The following is a 19,460-nucleotide window of genomic DNA, read 5'->3' on the forward strand; positions in this document are numbered from 1 at the left end:
AGAATGTCTAACGTCAATCTGAAAAAGGATGTCCTTCCTGCAGCTGATGGGCACAGCAGTCTACAAATGTTCATCATGAAACAGCAGCTTAGCAGTGTTATCTGGTTTTTCTGTAACCTTACTTTTTGTCTAATTATTTTTATCAGTTGTTAACAGTTTCAAATTCTCCAAATATGAGCACAGATTTGTCTATTTCTTCCTTTAGTTTTTCAAAGTTTTTTTATTGTAGTGAAATATAAAATTTACCTTTTAATCATTTTTAAGTGTAAAGATATGTTAACATTGTCTATTCACAATGTTGTATAGTCACCATTTGCTAATTTGTGTTTATGCATTTTGAAGCTAACTGGAGAAACTATAAGATTTTTAAAATTATTCTTATTTCTGATTAGTTGGCTCTATTATCATCATGAAATGCCCCTTCTTATCTCTGGTAATACCATTTGTCTTAAAGTCTTACTTTGTGTGACTATTAACAAAGCCACACAGCTTTCTTACATTTAGTGTTTGTACAGTATATCTTTTCCTAGTCTTTTAACCTATCTGTGGCATTATACTTAAATTGTGTCACTTTTAGACAACATAGACTTAGGTCATACTTCTTGTGCACAATGAATATTTTTTACATTTTATATTTGTTGTAAAATTGAGTTTTAAGTCTACCATTTGTTATTTGCCTTCCATTTGTTCTATCTGGTTTTTATTCTTGTGTTCTTCCTTTCTTGCCTTTGTTCTGCTTACCCAAATATTTTAAATATCCATTTCAATTCTTTTCCTTTTTTTTTCCTTAAAAAAAGAGAATGTGAGCTGAGAGTGAGGGAGAGAGAGAATCTTAAGCAGGCTCCATGCTGGGCGTGGAGCCAACATGGGGCCTAAACTCACAACCTTGAGATCATGACCTGAGCCAAAATCAAGAGTCAGACACTTAAGCACCCAAGCACCCCTCCACTTTAATTCTTTAAGATTTATTTTATATATAAGGAGAAAGTCGGGGACGGGGGTGCAGCAGAGGGAAAAGGAGAAGAAATGCAGACTCCCCACTAAGTGCGGAGCCTCACATGGGGCTCAATCCTAAGATCCTGAGATCATGACCTAAATTGACACCAAAAACTGGATGCCAACTGACTGAACCACCCAAACGCTCCTCCATTTTAATTCTTATAGTGGCTTCTTAGCCATATCTTTTTATAAAATAGTCTAGTGGTTGTTCTGGGGATAAAAATATGCATCTTTACTACTTAGAGATAACACTGTAACTCTTCAGAAACATTTAATTTTCATATACTTCCTCTAATGTTTTTACTATTGTCATCATATGTTTTATAGTACATACATTTTTTTTAAATTTTTATTTATTTATGATAGTCACACAGAGAGAGAGAGAGAGAGAGAGAGAGAGAGAGACAGAGACACAGGCAGAGGGAGAAGCAGGCTCCATGCACCGGGAGCCCGACGTGGGATTCGATCCCGGGTCTCCACGATCGCGCCCTGGGCCAAAGGCAGGCGCCAAACCGCTGCGCCACCCAGGGATCCCAGCTACATACATTTAAATGTAAAGTCATAGGTCTTTTGGAAAAATTGAGAGGAGAAATACAAAGTACTTTATATTTAGCCTTCTATTTATGATAGCTGGTGCTCTTCTTCCTTACTGTAGATGAGCTTTCATCAAGAGTCATTTCCCTCTGTCTGAAGAATTTCCCTTACTATTTCTTATGATTCAGGAAGTCTGGTGGTGAGATTCTCTTAATTTTACTTTGTCTGAAAATGTTTTTATTTTACCTATATTTTTGAAGAATATTTTACTGGATTGACATTTTTCTTTCAGTACAGCTGACCCCGAACGATGTAGGAGTGAGGAATACCCACCCTGTGCCATCAAAAATCCAAACATAAGTTCTGACTCCCTTAGAAGCTTAACTACTTATAGCCTACTGCTGACTAGAAGCCTTACCAGTAACATTCGATTAACATTTACATACATATATATTTTGTATGTGATATGTATTATGTACCATATTCTTAAAATAAAAAAGCTAAAGAAAAGGTTACTATGAAAATCATAAGAGACAATACATTTATAGTACTCTACCATATTTGTACTAGAATTCTGGTAAGTGGACCCATGCAGTTCAAACCCATGTTGTTCAAGGGTCAACTGTAGTTTAACGATGACATGCCATTGTCTCCAGATCTCCCACTGTTCCTGATGTACAGTCAGTCATCATTTGTATTGCCGTTCCTCTTCATGTAACATGTCTTTTTTTTCTTGGATCCTAACTTTCCCTGTATGTGTCTTCTGTTTTCAACCGGTTGCCTATGATATGCCTGCATATGTTCATCTTTATATTTATCCTACTTGGGATTCACTATATTCTGGAATCAGTACTTATTGTTTTCACCACATTTTGGAAGTTTGCAGCCTTTCTCTTTTTTTTTTTTTAACATATTTTTTCTTCATTCTCTCTTTCTTGGATTTCAATTATATGTATATTAGACTACTTAGTGTTAATTAGAGGTATATAAGAATATTCAACATTATGCCCTAGGTTACTTAAGCCTCTTTCTTTTTCAACTTTTTCTCTTTTTCAAATTAGGTGGTATCAATGGATCTGCCTTCAAGTCCCTAAGCCCTATCATCTCTCATATTCAATTTTCTCTTATGCCCATCCAATGAATTTTTTTAGATGTTAATTTCAGAGACTGTACTTACAACACTATTAAATTTTCTTTTTGGCTTTTATTTTTTAATATATAGGCTGCCTTTCTTTGCAGAGAATCACCATCTGGTCACTCAGCATGACTACCTTGTTTGCTAAATCTTTCAACATTATTAATAATAGCTGCTTTAAAGTCCTTTTCTGCTAATTTCAACATCTGCATTATCTTGAGATTTGTCTATATTGTCCAATTTTTTTTAGTTATGTGTCATAAGTTCCATTTATTCACGTCTAATAATTTTTTGTGTTCTGAGGATTGTGAATGATTAACTGTAGAGACTCCAGATTTTATTCTTTTCTTCAGAATAATGTAGACTTTTACCTCTCAGCTTCCTTGAGTTTGTGGAGGTTTGGTTTTATACTTGGTTAGGGTGAATCTGTTTCAGTTTCGGGTTGATCTTAAGGCAAATCCTTAGTCATGCCACAGTCTTCACTTCCATGGCACAGTCTTTCTGCAGTTCTAATGGAAAGCCTGAGCTGTAACCTCAAGTTTCAAACTCCAAATATGTCACTCCTCATACAAGCAGGAAATACAATCTCTCTCAGCTTTTATCATCCTGCAACTGTTGTTTTCCACAGGCTCCAAGGAATCTCTCCTGTATATTCAGAGTTCTGAGGTCCATAAAACATTTGTGGCAAATAAATATTCAGATTTAGGGGGCTTCCTCCTCTACGGATCATTCTTTTCCTGGATTTTCATCCTCAAATTTCACCCCACTCTGACCACCCAAACTCTAGCCACTGAGACTGTAAAGCCAATAAAACTAAGTTTTCTAGTTAAGTTCTCGCTGTCCATTATGAATTGAGGACTACACTCAAGTAAAAAGCCATAAATGTAGACTCACCACGAGCCATTCAAGAATCAAGTCCCCTTCAGTTCCAACCTATCCTTGGAGCTGGAGTTTTCCAGTGTCAAGTTTTTAAAATTCTGTCTGTGGTTTATAAGGGTCATCTTCAGGAGAGATGAGCTGTATACAAACCACTCTCATTAGCAAACTCTATTTACTTTTTACCTGGAAAATTCAGATGGCTGGGTATGAGGGAAATTTTTATTGCCAGCTTTAGATACAAGATAGAAAATAAACCCATGATTCTCTGGAGATGACCGGAAACAGTATCTACTAGCATGTAAGAGGTTGTACGTATGTTCACAGCCATTAACTCATCTGATTGTAGTAACACTGTATAATTGCTGAAGCATTAGCTACATAAAAATATTAGAGCTCAGATAAATTATGTGCTATGAAAGCAAGTCTTAAATGTATTCCTCCCACAACACTATCAATACCTTTATGATAAACAGTCTTGTATCCTAATTTTGCCAAAATGAAATTACAAGTATCTTCAGCATTAAGACATGTACTTGTAATCAAGCTGTTAGCCAAATCCATCTTTCTTAAAAAACCCACTGCACAGTTAGATTTTTAAGGCAGCTTTCTATTCTGTATTTTTTTGTATGGAGCTAAATGTCACTGATCTACAAGCACTAAATTATAAGAATACTTTCCCCAGCATAAATTTGTTTAGAAATATAAGTCTTTTTGAAGTATCATTCTAAAAGCTTTATTGAAATGATTTTTTAAATTGTAAAATATTAGGAGGGAGAGAGGCTCACCAATTTTCCACCCTAAAGTTATATTATTTTTAAAATTATTTTCTGTATTTTCGATAAACAAACCTGATTTAATGCACTGCTGATGAGAGTGCATAGGATTTAAAGTTCTATTCATACCCACTAAAGGCTACCTTCTATGTCATGTCACCTTCAAATTCCCAGATAGTAATCATAGCCCTTAACCTAGCTGCTTTAAAACTTCTCACTATTGCCCACACTGACTGGTCCTTTCCCACTACTTACTGGGCTTCTGAAAATTCTATTACACCTAGAATTTCCTTTTCTCTCACTATGACTGGAATGCTATTATTCATAAAGACTCAGCTCAAATATCTTCCCAACATAAAGCTAAGATATTCACACACCCTAAGAGTTCTCACAGAACTATCTATCATTTGATTAACACGCTGATGTAGTCTCTCCATTAGTCTGTGAGGTGCCTGAGAACAGGTACATTTCTTATTTATCTATCTCTAGTAGCAAGCACACCAGACTATCCAGGAGGTGCCCCCCTAAAAAGTTTTGTTTCAATGACTTATTTCCATACTAACTGAGGTCTCCAAGAATAACACCTCACTACCTCACACCTATATTCTGGTGACAGCCTCATAAATATGTTCTCTGCAACCATCCAAGAGCCAAGAGTTCCAATAAATTCTGAGCATCACTCTCATGTTAATCTTTGACTTACATTATAGCATGCTCTGCTCAAAAATAGTTTCCCTTTGCCTGCAGATAAAAGTTCAAAACCTCTAGCCTAAAATCTACAGACCTCTAGAATCTGGCTCCCATCTCTTGTGCACCTCAGTTTCAAGCCTCCTGATCCTGCCCTCAGCTAGCCTATATTCTGTCCCCATTTCTCCACCTCTGTCCACTAATTCTTCAGAGAACTCAGAACAAATCTCACTGTCCATGAATTAGCCTGAAGATATTGTAGAAAAATCTCCCATGCAGATGTTGCTACTACTACTCAGTGCTTCTCATTCCACACTTGAATTTCCTCAAATTCGGGCAGCCCGGGTGGCTCAGCGGTTTAGCGCTGCCTTTGGCCCAGAGTGGGATCCTGGAGACCCCGGATTGAGTCTCACGTTGGGCTCCCTGCATGGAGCCTGCTTCTCCCTCTGCCTGTCTCTCTCTCTCATGAATAAATAAAATCTTTAAAAAAAAATTTCCTCAAATTCTATTCCTTAGCACACACATGCAAAAAGCACAATGTAAATAATGAAAAATGTAAATATAGCTAACACACTTAGATACTTAACCAAACGGCTGTACGCGGACTAGTGAGACAACTCTAACTTTAAAAAATTAAATCTGAGAATAAAATGAATAAAAATCAACATGAAAGAAAATAGTTCAGCCCCTCTATAGATATACCAGTCTTATCACTGTAAGTCACATGATAGTTCATGCAATCACAAATAGAAGAATACTCATTTGAAAACTAGCTCTGTCCAAAAAAGCAGGAAAAAAAAAAGTGTTCTGGAGCCAGGGTGGCCTATTATTTTTAGGGATGGAAAACTACATGGGCTTAGAAACTAATTTTCATTCTCTGATTTTTACCCTTAATAAGAAACACTTATGATTAATAATTTAGTTTTCTAGCTATCTACGAAGTAAATGTATTCCCTCAACATATATTAATGAATTGATATTTTGGTTTAAAAATCAATACCTTTTCACTTTAGTTAAGAGTCCCTTCCCTAGAGCTGAAATCAATTTGGCTCAGTTCAATAAAAATTAATTGAGCATTTTCTATGTTCCAGGCCCTTTCCTAGATCTAAAAACTAGTTCAAAGTCAGTGACATTCAGGAAGTTCCATAGTGAATTAGAAGACAAAGTAATTAGTTCAAAATAATAAGTGGATAAAACAGTGAAGATATGTACAAAGTCTTATGAAAGGACAAGGGACAGAAACAGCTTCACATGATACACAAAGGAGAAATTTAAATGGGGAACAGCAGGTGAACCAGTAAAGAAGGACAAGGTGGGCAGCCCGGGTGTCTCAGTGGTTTGGTGCTGCCTTCAGCCTACAGTGTGATCCTGGAGACCCAGGATCGAGTTCCGCATCGAGCTCCCTGCATGGAGCCTGCTTCTCCCTCTGCCTCTCTCTTTCTCTTTCTCTGTCTCTCATGAATAAATAAAATCTTTAAAAAAAAAAAAAAAGGACAGGGTAGGAAAGTATTAGAGGTATAGTGAGCAGAAGGAAAAAAACCCAAAACATGAAAAAACAAGATGTAATTGGTGTACAGGATATACAGGCAGGGCTGTTGTATAAAGGAAGAGGGAGGGAGGCAATGATAAATTATAAAAATCTAGAAAGGCAGGCACAGATTGGATAATGGAAGACACCACAAACCATGGTAAGAGCTTGATTTTTTTTTCCTGTGGGAAATGCAGAGACTTTGAATCATTTAAGCAGTGGCATGCCCAGGTAGGTGTTTTACACAATCACAGTGACAGCTGTTAAATTTACTCTATTATATATTTATTGAGGGCCTGAGACATCCCAAGCTTTAATTCAGCAATGAAAAAAGAAAACTTTCATTTTTTGAGGTGTAGTGAGTAAATCTATGTTCAATAAGCAAGACTAAAAAATATCAGCACAGGGATCCCTGGGTGGCGCAGTGGTTTAGCGCCTGCCTTTGGCCCAGGGCGCGATCCTGGAGACCCGGGATTGAATCCCACATCGGGCTTCTGGTGCATGGAGCCTGCTTCTCCCTCTGCCTATGTCTCTGCCTCTCTCTCTCTCTGTGTGACTATCATAAATAAATAAAAATTAAAAATATATATATATATCAGCACAGAAAAAGGCAGTGATAAAACTTTGTACCATTAATACTAACTACTAAAATACCTCTTCCATCTTTACAAGCACTATATTAGGTAAAAATAAAACCCTTCTCAACATCATGAGTCACCAGGGAAATGCAAATCAAAACCACAATGAGATGTCACTTCACACCCACCTAGGATGACTATAATCAAAAAGACAGGAAATAAATGTTTACTAGGATGCAGAAAAACTGGATTTCTCATACACTAGTAAGTGGGAATGTAAAATATTGCAGCACTTTAGAGAACAGTGTGCCAGTTCCTCGAAAGGATAAACAGTTACCACGTGACCTAACAAATTCCACACCAGAGAACTGAAAACATGTCCATCCTGAAAAGTTGTACAGAATTGTTCATAGTACCATTATTTATAATAGCCAAAAGTTGAAAAGTCCATCACCTGATAAATGGATAAATGGAATGTGGTATATCCACATTATTTGCCAATAAAAAGAAATAAAATAAATATAGTATGAATGAATCTTGAAAAAATGGTTAAGTGAAAGAAGCCAGTTAACAAGGGACCACATATTATTACATGAAATATCCAGAATAGGCAAATCTATAGAGACAAAATGTAGATTAATGATCACCTAGAGTAAAAAAGTAAAAAAAAAAAAAAAAAGATCACCTAGAGCAGGGCACCTGGGTGGCTGGCTCACTGGTTGAGCATCTGCCTTTGTCTCAGGTCATGATCCTGGGGTCTTGGGATGAAGTCTCACATCAGGCTCCCCATAGGCAGCCTGCTTCTCCCTCTGCCTATGTCTCTGCCTCCCTCTTTGTGTCTCTCATGATTAAATATGTAAAATCTTAAAAAAAAAAAATGATTGCCTAGAGCTGGCAAGATCTGGAAGGTTAAGGGATGACAACTAAAGGGTACAAAATTTCTTTCTGGGACAATGAAAATATTCTAAATTTGACTGCAGAGATAGCTACACAGTTCTGTGAACATACTAAAAGCCACTGAATTATGTTTTAAACAGGTAAACTGAATGGTATGTGAATCGTATCTCAATAAAGTTGTTTTTATAAAATTCTAATCTTTAATGACCTCTTTAAAATCTTTATTCCTCTTTCCTCATGAAGCTGGATGACATTTTTCCCAGAAAAGAATGTAGCACTAGAGTGCTAGACAAATACCAAGGTTCAATTCTCTACTGGCAATTCTTTTTTCCAGAAAAACTAATATTCTAGTTGTTCAGCAGAAAAGAATTTATTTCTATGATGTCTAAACAATAAGATAAGGGTAGCTTTGATCCATCTGGCACAAAAATGAGTTAGTTTTCCAAGAACATCAAAGGTTAAGAAGTTTTTCTATCTGATTAATCAATTTCATTTTCTGTAAGTATTAATCTGATAGCTACAGTAAAAATTTTCAGTAACTACATTTTAGATTATAAACAAGTAGAATGAGGAAGAAAGAAGTTAGATTTCAAATAAGAAGAACTGGCTCTAAACTCCTCTATGTAACAGCCATGTGACCTCAACTAAATCTTTTTCTGAGTAATTTTTTAATCTGCAAACTGTAAATACATCAGTTCTACCAACCTCGAGACTTTGGTTAGGATCAAATACTACTAACAGACTCTAAAATGGTTCATCACTTTCAACTAGTAAAATCTGGAACATTGGAAATATACTATAACACCAAATGTTTGGTAACTTGAACTTGATAGCTCAGAGGCAATAAAGTCAAAAAGGGAAATAAAAAATGTTAAAATGTCAGGATTCTTGGAAGATAGGGGAAATCTTACTTTATAATATACAAAAATATAAGCATGAAAAAATTTTATATTTAACATTTACACCTACATTTTAATGAGGATTTCTGAAATATACCACCACAAAAATGAATTATTTGTTATAATTTTAAATAAGTTATAATTATTGACAATTTCAAAGTTGATGTTAAGGTATTACTTCAACATTTATTGGCTTGTAACCACACTCCTATTGACCCAGAAGTCAGAAAATTTAAACACACTGCCAAGGATGCTCAATACTGGAAGAGAGTAGCACGAAGAAAATTCAGCAGTAAAAAAAGGAAACCTGTCTGCATGTGGATATAAGTGAATGTATATTCATGTAAACAATAAGTGAGTTCCAAGTGATCCATATGTTAATGCATTTGGTTGACTACCAGCCCAAGTTAGTTTTCCCATCCTCTTATATTTTTTTTTCACCCCTTGGTTATCTAGTATTGTGGGAAAAATGCACAGGTATGCCATTCAACTTTACTGCAAATATTTGGCTCTGACTTCAGTGGGATCTCATGGTTCTGTGGAAACATCTCATTGTTGTCTCTAGTCTTTTCTGTCTTATACTTTCTACAGCAGCTATGACATTTATTTTCTCTAAGTCTCTTCTCTATCACCTCCAAGCTTCATCTGTACCAATAAAGAAAAACAGAAGCCATAGGACGTGTTTTCCTTCAACGTCATTTACGACTTACCTGTAATGGTATCTATCGTTTATTCATTCATTAGAATAGTAAGTACTAATGTGATTCATCATTTATTGATTATCTGCCACATGCCGAACAGTGGGCTGAATACTTTAATATATAATAATTTAAATCCTGTTATAATCTTACAAGTACTTTTGGTCTCATTTTTTACAATTACAAGAGTGAAGTTCAGGAAGCTAAGTAACTTATTCAAGATCTGCAGCTAATGAGAGGTAAAAAACAGATTTAAATCCGGGTCTAAGTCACCTTGCCTCTGAAAGTGTTTTAATATTAGCCTACCCCAAGACCTCTAGTTCTATACAAGGACAGTGCATTCATAAATTATTTTCAATACTGTATGATCTCTCTTTTCTAACCAGTGCTCAGAAAAGATATCTAAACTGCTATACTTAAGTAAAAAACATAGCTTATGCACTTTATACATTTTCATTTGAAAACAGATTTTTTCTTAAGAGAGAGCCCAAGCTTGCATGCACATGTGCACACATGCATTAGTGGGGCAGAGGAGGGATAGAGGGAGAGAGGGAATTTTAAGCAGGCTCCACACTCAGTATGAAGCCCAACTTGGGCTTAATCTCACAACTCTGAGATGATAACTGAAGTTTAAATCAAGGGTCAGATCTTCCACCAACCAAGCCACCCAGGTGCCCCTAAAAATATTTTTAATAAAAGCACACATATATATATGATTTACATTATATATTATTTATATTTACCATAATTATATATAAAGCATAATATATATTAGTTACATCAATAAGTTTTTTAAAAATATTTATTTACTTATATTAGAGAGAGCAAGCAGGGGGAAGGGACAGAGGGAGAGAACACCCCAAACAGACTCCATGCTAAGCATGGAGGCCAAGTCCAATGTGGGGCTAGATCTCAAGAGCCTGAGATCATGACCTGACCTGAGCAGAAACCAAGAGTCAAACACTTAACCAAAAGAGCTACCCAGCACCCTTAATTTTTTTTTTACTTAATGTAAATAAATAATTTAGATCCACTTAAAGTAGGATTGAAAAACTGCCTTCCATTGAGTTTCTAAGAAAAACTCAAAGTATCAGTTTATGCTGGTAACAGATATTATTCACCTACAGAGTGGAAAAAGAAAGATGAAATGTTTCTTCAATTTTCCAGTAATTTCTCCCTTTGGCAGAGATTCATTCCTTCAAAGGTGGAAAGTGGTTTAGCAAGACCTGCAGAAAGAACTAATACTTTTAAGAATTGTGTACTCTCTTTAATGGTCCTGACACATGTAGGCCCTAATTGGCATCAGAAACTTACTCACATAACTTTTAATAAAACTTCATCAGTCTCAGTCTTTAATAGCTCATCAAGGCACATGATTTATTGTGCTGTTCACATAGAAGCTTAACTCCCTACATCCATATCACATCAAACCCTTTTTCCTTCAGCTGTTAAAAATTCATTTCAACACTGAAGCCCCACGCATCTAAGGATTAGAGTCTGTCTTGTTCAATATTCTATCCCCGCAACCATACAGAGATGTTCAATAAACATCTATTGTAACACGTGGTGGCAAGAGAACGTAAGTTAGAAAATATTGTGTAACCTGCTGCACCTTTTAGCAAATTTTCCTCAACAGTTACATGAATCTGTTGTTTTGATTACTATAAAGTATGATATCAAAATCCAGAGCCTATTATATCTTTAAGCTTTAACATAAGATTAGTTTCCAAAATATTTGTTGTTTTGTTTTTTTAAGATTTTATTTATTTATTCATGAGAGACACAGAGAGAGAGAGAGAGGCAGAGACACAGGCAGAGGGAGAAGCAGGCTCCATGTAGGGAGCCCAACGTGAGACTCGATCCCAGGACTCCAGGATCACGCCCTGGGCCGAAGGCAGGTGCTAAACTGCTGAGCCATCCAGGGACCCCAATATTTGGTTTTAAAATATTTCAAAGTTTTAAAAACATTTTTCTCATCTCTTTTGATCCAAAATAAGCCAAATAGTGATCAAGGAACAATTTTTGTATCTTAAATTTATACGTATAACATATTTTTATATAGGTAAATCTTTAGATTTAAAGAGTGGGTTTTCTTTCATTCAGGTCAGAATGTAGACTCTTAAATCCTAAAAGAATGTTAGTTATATTTGCAGTTCATAAACACCTTGTCAATCACTGAAACAATTCAAGAACCACATACATATTTATCACTGCATTCATTTTTAAACAAATATTGCCAAAGATTACACACAGTGTGAGAAATGTCACCTAAATGCTAAAAAATCTGTAAATATCAATTTATAATGGTAGGTTCCTTACCTGTCGTTAAAAAATATATCAGTTTCTTGTCCACTTTCAATTTTGCTGAATGCCATCCACTTATAAATTAGTTATAATAATTCAAAACACCCAGTTATATTTTTTCTATCATTCCTCAGTGTTTCTTCCATCCTCTAAAATCATGATTTGAAAATTAAATATAAAAACAATTTACAGACCTCCATCCATCCTTTTGGAGATAACTGAAGGCTCCATCAACAACACTAGCAAAGAACTGGCCTCCGGTGATGAAGAGGGTATTGATGGTGACTAATCGACCTCTTAAATTGGGTGGGGAGACCTCAGCGATGTACACGGGCACTGTCATGGAAGCAATGCCTGTGAAGAAACAAGGAAAAGTCAACAGAAGACATTTACTCAAGATCTCTGTTGTTATAAACAATGGTGCTAGACAAACACACACACACACATACACGTACACACACATACTCCCTTGGTTTTCTTTTTTTTAGATTTTTAAAAAATTTATTTATTCATGAAAGACACACACACACAGAGAGAGAGAGAGGCAGAGACACAGGCAGAGGGAGAACCAGGCTCCATGCAAGGAGCCCAACGTGGGACTCCATCCGGGGTCTCCGGGATCACACCCTGGGCTGAAGGTGGCGCCAAACTGCTGAGCCACCCAGGCTGCCCTCCCTTGGTTTTCTACTTTAAGCAAAGGTTTACCAGATACTTAAATATTTTGTTTATAACTACTGACTCCTGCAGATAAGTAAAGACATATGTGGATATCTATTTTCATATTATCACTGAAAGCCTACAAATGGAACTATCTCTAGAGCTCTCACATAACTTTAGAATGTATATAAAGCATGCTTCATAATTTTTGTGGACTAAAAATAAGAAAATGCTCTCTAGATAGGATATAATTATCAAAATATTTTTAGTCTATATGGAAATGTAATCAGACAATAAGAAAAGAAATTGTCCCAGACTCATATTAACTATTCAAAGTCATCATTTCCAAATGATGGAAAGACCAAAACTCTTATTGGCCTACTAATAAGAAATCCATAGAGTAAATCAACCTATTCAATTGGCTAGGTACAGATTTTTGAAGTAGCTTACAATGGACAATACTTTGGTAATTCAGAGTCCTTCAGAAGATATGATCTTAACCATAAAAGAGATAACTTTATGTTATAGCTGCTTAAAATTGTTTCTACCTCAAATTAATGTAGCATAACCTATGGTAGTAGTTCTAGAACTTAATTCTTATGTAACCTTTTTTCTTTCTTCTTCTTTTTTTTTTTTAATAAAGATGTTTTCACCTCATCCAACCCAGAACTACGAAATAAAAAACTAGAGATGGAAGATGGGTCTTTTAAAAATCCTCCAAGGACTCATGATGCTCACTATGTTTTTAGAAACTACAGTTCTATGGCCTGCAACTTTAGGCTAATCTAAAATTGCTTCTTAAAAGAAAATCTTGGTCCTCTTGGCTATATCTAGCTCACTTCTCAGTGGCACTTTCAATTTCCAGGTGTGTCTAATTATTCAACTTAAAACTAGTATCTAATCAATACATGCCAAAGGCTAAATGAAAAAAAAAAAAATCAAGCAGGAGTATCTAAGAAAATGTAATCTTATTCTAGCTGTAGATACCATAAATTGGTCTCTAGATTAAGCGAGAACATTAATGGGTTATATAAGATAACCACATGGAACTGCTTTTAATGAATTAATCTTTACAATGCCAAAAAAAATACCCTATATTGAAGGTAGTAGCACCAAGAAACCTGTTGCTGCATTTTCTGGACAAAGGGCTGCTGAAGGTGCTATTCACCACATTCCAGATAACACAAGAAAGTTGTCTCCGGTCTCAGTAACTACAACAGTTGTGCTTCCCAGTCTGTGTCTATGGGTGCTATAAATCACATAGCTGACTTTTACCCTTCCCTCTTTATTAGGCAGTCAGAGATGCCCACCTCAACCAAGGGTTTTGGACTGCATGGTATTTATTCTGTGAGATGAATTCCCTCCTGATGTCACAACTGTCCCTCATTTCACCTATTTTAGTCATAGGCTTGGCCATATTTTTATTTACTTGGTTCCATCTTTGACCCAAGCAAATGGACAGACAAGATTTATTTAAGTTAATATATATCTGCTTCTGTACTACTGAGTAACTCCTAGTAATAAGTCTGCATGCAAGTCAGACCATTAAATCTCAGAACTATACACTCTGTGGTTTCCACCATTATTTGCTGCTATAGTGTCTATCAAAATACATAAATATACCTAAAAAGAATCTTCAGATTTTATGAGTTTCATAAAATAAACATTTGTTAGTAGACAAAGTAAAAATAGTCTTTACAATTAAGTCATCACCTAAATAGCTGGATGTCTCCATCTGACTGCTAATCAACTTAAGAAACACATAATATTAAATTGGCTTTCATCTAACTTGGAAAGAGGAAACATTTGAGGAAAATGTTGACAAATCAATTGTATATTCTTTTTAGTTCTTTTATAATTAGAACATCTCAATAAGCTTCCAAAAAAGCAGACAACAGTAATTGTCTGGATTTCTTTTCCTGCTTGGTCTGGCTGTAACAGGAATTCATTGCTCTCTTTACCCAGACACCTTTACTCAGTTACGCAGCCTGAGAATTTAAGCATAGGAAATCGGGACTGCAGTTTCAGGCAGCACATGCTTGTCACAAAGCCACAGATTTTACTTGATAGAATAGTACAGATATCCTCAGGCCTTATAAAGATTAATTATTAAAAATAAACACTAGGACCCTGAAAAGTAATAGGGAATGGCAAAGAGAAAAAAACTGTTACTATTACAGACTCATTGGATTTAGAATTGGAAAGAACCCCCAAAGATCTGTCAAATGAGTGCTCACACTGACTTAACAGCGTTACAACTGCCTACATCTGACACTTCACAGGTATTGATTACTGAATCGTCAAAACATCCCTATAGAGGAGATATAACTATCCCCACTTTGCAAAGAGGGACCCTACCCCAGGTCAGATGATAATAAGGGGAGGAACCAGAATTTGAACCAGGTAAGAGGGATTCCAGAGGCCAATTTTCAAAGTTCCTGATTCTACTGACTGGCCACCACAGATGAAGGAAGTCTCTAGAACCAGTGGGTTTAAATTCTAGCCTTGCCACCTCCCATCTGATTAAGTCAGGACAAAATAACCTTTTTAGGTCTCCAACTCATCCAAATAATGGAAAGAATAAACATAACTCTCTTTCATAGGAGTTGAGACTCGAGTTCGTAGAGTAAAAGCACTTAAAATTGTGCTTAGTATATAGAAAGTAGTCAATAATGTTAGCAATTATTTCCAAGATTACTATACCTCTAGTTATGAAGCATTCTAACTTCTTTTGATTCAGTCTGACTTGGTTAGGTGCTGGCATTATCAGGATGAATATAAGTCAACAAAATAGGGTCTCTGTTATAAAAGAAGCTACACATGAGTCCTGCCCACATAAACAGCCAATCAAATAAATAATTTCAAAATACCATGGTAAGGGTGCAGCTACACACTGCGTTCCACCTTGTGATGCAGACAAGTGCTGCATGGTGACAGTGATTAGAGGCTAGTTCAGAGAGGCTGGGCAGACAATTCTTCAGAGGAGAGCAATAGCCTTAAAAATATGAAATGATAAGGGATTTTCTCAGAGGTAAACAGTAAGTGTGAAGCAGAGTATGTGTGGAAAGGAGAGGCAGACTGAGCCCAAATCATGGAAGGAGTATCCATTAATCAGTGAGTGTGCATCGCATACCTGATCTGAGCTGGGCACTGTGCTAAGCACTGGGGACAAAGTGCTGTAGGAGAGTCATGTCCTCTGTCCTCCTGGAGTTTAACGTCTGCCAGGCAAAATGTGTCTGAACAAATAATTAGATGTCAAATGCGATGGGCCTCACCAAAGGGGATGTGTGAAGAATAGGAGCTCATAGCAAAGGGACTGGCCCAGCTTGATGAATCAGATAGTTCTTGGATAAGATGGTCATATTTAAGCAAGGATCAGGTGACTGAGTAAGCCTGAGCCTAATGACAGCATGGGGAAGGTGACACACACTTGAGACAATTAGTCCAGCTTAGACAAAGGCCTTCAGGCAAAAAGAGACACATTGTGTTGAAGAAGGGGGTGCTATTTCTGGAGACACAGACAGAGACCAAACCTGACTATACAAGACCTATACAAGAGGCTTTTGTATTAAGGACTTGGTATTCAGAAGCCTTTAAATAGTATAATGGAAGAAAATGCATCATCAGATTCATGTTTCTAAAGAGTCATTCTCTGGAGGATGGAAGACTAATCACAGGGGAGCAACAATTACAGTGACAGTAAGAGATGAGTAAAATAGAGAGATTCCAGAAGTAAGTATTTAGTGTCTAGGCTAAAGGGAATTGGAATGGAACATGAAGGATGAGAGAAGAACTGGAGGATGATGTTCAAATGTCCAGAATAAGCAAGCTGGAGCATGATGGCTACTTTGTACAAAGATAAAGGACACTGGAGAAGCAGCAAGTATGGAAGGAGAAGATGATAAGGTCAAGTTTTAACCAGGTTGAGTCAGAGGTGCTCTGTGAAACACATGAGTAGAGAGCAAGTAGAACACTTGCTGAGTGTGTCAGGAATACAGAATATTGACATGTGAGCATTTCCAGCTTGCCTCCTTTCTCCCACCTGGTAACTCCATCAAAATAACCAACCTTTCCTTCCTTTCTCATCCCCTAGGGAGAATCTGGTCTTTGTCACCCTAGTTCTTGAGCCATTATCTTGCTAGCCAAGAAAAGGATGGAGAAGAAAATATGGATCAAAATCTGGTTTGCAGGCAGAAGTTCAAATGGAAAAAAAAAAGACTGGAGAGAGTTGTGAATGAGAGGTTCAGGGTCAGTATGGAAAACATGGGAGCCTTTAACAAAGGGACTGAGGCTTAACGTAGGATGGGAGGCAAAGGGGTAGACAACAGAGATTTTAAGAAATATTCCTGAGTTATAACTTATGTACTATATTCTTCAAGACACAAATACAGAGTATTGCTGCTATTCCTGTGCTTTTAGTTGCTAGACTGTATATATTGAAAAGGGAACTTCAAAGTGAGACTGGGTCCAGTGGGGTTTGGAAATTACACAAGGATCTGAAGCTCAGAAGATAGTTCTGTGCGGATGGTACACAAAACAGAAACCATGGGAATGGATGATATCACTCAGAAACGAAAGAGGAAAAGAATGCCTAGAACTCAGTGCTCAAAAATTCCAGTATTTATGCAACTGCTGGAGGAAGAAAGAAGGAGCAACTGTAAGCATCTACCTTATACCTCAATACTCTGCTGTTCTCTCATGTCTTTTTGTATGTCACCATTTTGTGTAAGGTCACCCTATCAATTCAAAGATGGGACATATCTCATTCATTATCCCTCAAGGAAAGGTACAGAAATCCAGCATCACAGACAGACAAGAGATTTTCAGAAAGTCATATAAACAGGTTAATATCAAAGTGAGCCTCAGATTCAGGTCCCCCTAATCTCTGTTATGTGCCACTTGAGAAGCAAGGGCCATGTCTCTGATTAGAATATGACCCTTTAGAAATTTCTCAGACACATTTTCTTCTTGGAACTACTACTTTCTCTACCACATGTAAACTTCTAGGGGCAGGAGGGTCTGATCTTTCCTGACCCCGACCACCTACTTTGTGACTTACTGCCACCAGATGTCATGTTAAAGAACTCAGTCTAATTAGTCAGTCGTATGTGATTCACTGTGCAATTTCAAGCTAGACAAGTGCAAACCCATAAAACTGTTTTATGAAAATGGAAAACTATAAAAGAAGGCTAAGTTCAGGGCGAGCAGCAGGCTCCATGTTCACTATGGCTATCTTGCCTTGCTATCAATAAAACATCCATGCAAGTCATAACCTATGGATTTCTAAACATGGTGCTACCCTAAAAACTCTTCTCTACTTTGGGGAAACAAATGGAATTTTGTCCCTAGACAAAGCTCACTGTTCCAATGGAGGCCAGTTAAGTAACACTGTATAAAATCTCCAAAATTAAAAATTAAGTACTTCATAAATTGATGTAATTTAAGATATTTAGGATGTATTAATGATAAAATTTAGGAAAGATCTATGAAGAACTGTTTACTTATTCCCTGTTCCAAACACTACTCAAAAGAAACATCTGATAAAGAACAAATTCTTACTAGTCCACCCAAGAAACCAATTAATTGAAATTAGCATAAGCAAGGAGGGGTACAAGCTCCTGTTCGCAGCTTATTAGCATAAATGCCACCACAAAAATCTATGTTAGTATTGTTCCTGAATATTGTTAGAAAGTTCAATTTCTTACAAAATCAACAAAGAAGTCTAAATCAATGAAAACTCATGATCATGTCTGTCCTTACGGAGTTCCACCAGAAAACTGCACCTCAGACACCACAGTGCAACCCGGTTCACACTCTCACGTTGCCAAGCTGATCCGCCAACAACAGCACAAAATGCTCTTGAGTGCAGAAGCTGGCTTTCAAAAACTGCTGGAAGCCCTTTTAAAATCCTGAGTCAGAAGTATAAATAATTCCATAAACAAATAGCATTAGAAAATCCTGTTGCGATGGGTAAATACCCATGAACCACAGAAGCCTCTAGGCACAAGCCAGGCAGCAACTAATTAGCTTCTTAGAAGCACAGGAAGCTACCTTTCAATAATAATACTTCTTGAACAAGAAGGACTGTGATGTCCTAATTACATTTTGTAAATCATTGCTCTATGATCTATAAAGAATAACTTTAATAAGAATAAAGAGAATGTCTTAAAACATGTCCCTTACGAAGTTCTTTCAGTGGAACTGTCCTGCCTAGGACTGTGTCTGCATTCTTCTGAAGAGTCAATATACAGTTACCAGGTTATTAAGACAGAATTCAGTTTTGTTCTTTTTCTAACAAGACTTAAGACTTTTACAAACACTGCTGGGTAACTTCAAAGAGCAATAAGCCCCAAAGTAATGAAAATATATACGCAACACAAAATGTCTGTAAAAGAGGAGCCAGGTTATGGGTGAAATTTTATCTATGGGGATAAGGAGCAGTATTACTGCTCTATAGTGTTAAAAAGCTCTTCACAAGGCATTATAAACATGTCACCATCATTTAAATGCAGTGTAGTCTTTAACAACCTAAATGACCTCTCCCTTCATATTATTTGAAAATAGAATATTTATCTCCTCATATTCCTGTTTACTGGTAACATCGCAGTCAGTAAAGTCTGTATCACATTGTTTCTCCAAGCCCAACCAAAACCCCTTTAATGGAATGATCAAAACTCACATATCTTCTGTACTATAAATTTGCCTGTCAAGCACAGACCTTGGCTTAATACTTGATTAGTATTTTGGGATGCATATACAAAACCATATCCTTTTATTTATACTTCATTTTTTATTTTTTTACAAAACCATATCCTTTTAAATTACAGTTAATTGACAGGTTTTAAACTAAATACATTATTCATCAGGAAAATTTGGAAGTCACAGTTGAGAA

At 36.5% G+C, this 19,460-nt stretch overlaps 1 protein-coding gene across 2 annotated transcripts in view; it reads right to left on the reverse strand.

The window, feature by feature from the left end:
- SLC2A13 (solute carrier family 2 member 13) overlaps positions 1-19,460 on the reverse strand; it is a 395,490-nt gene that overhangs the window by 330,813 nt on the left and 45,217 nt on the right. For both annotated transcript variants that reach the window (XM_041735867.1, XM_041735866.1), the window contains exon 2: positions 12,106-12,265. In XM_041735867.1, the coding sequence (XP_041591801.1) occupies positions 12,106-12,265 (160 nt within the window). The remainder of the gene's footprint in view (positions 1-12,105; positions 12,266-19,460) is intronic.

The sequence above is a fragment of the Vulpes lagopus genome, chromosome 21, assembly GCF_018345385.1.
Source record: "Vulpes lagopus strain Blue_001 chromosome 21, ASM1834538v1, whole genome shotgun sequence".
NCBI lineage: Eukaryota > Metazoa > Chordata > Mammalia > Carnivora > Canidae > Vulpes > Vulpes lagopus.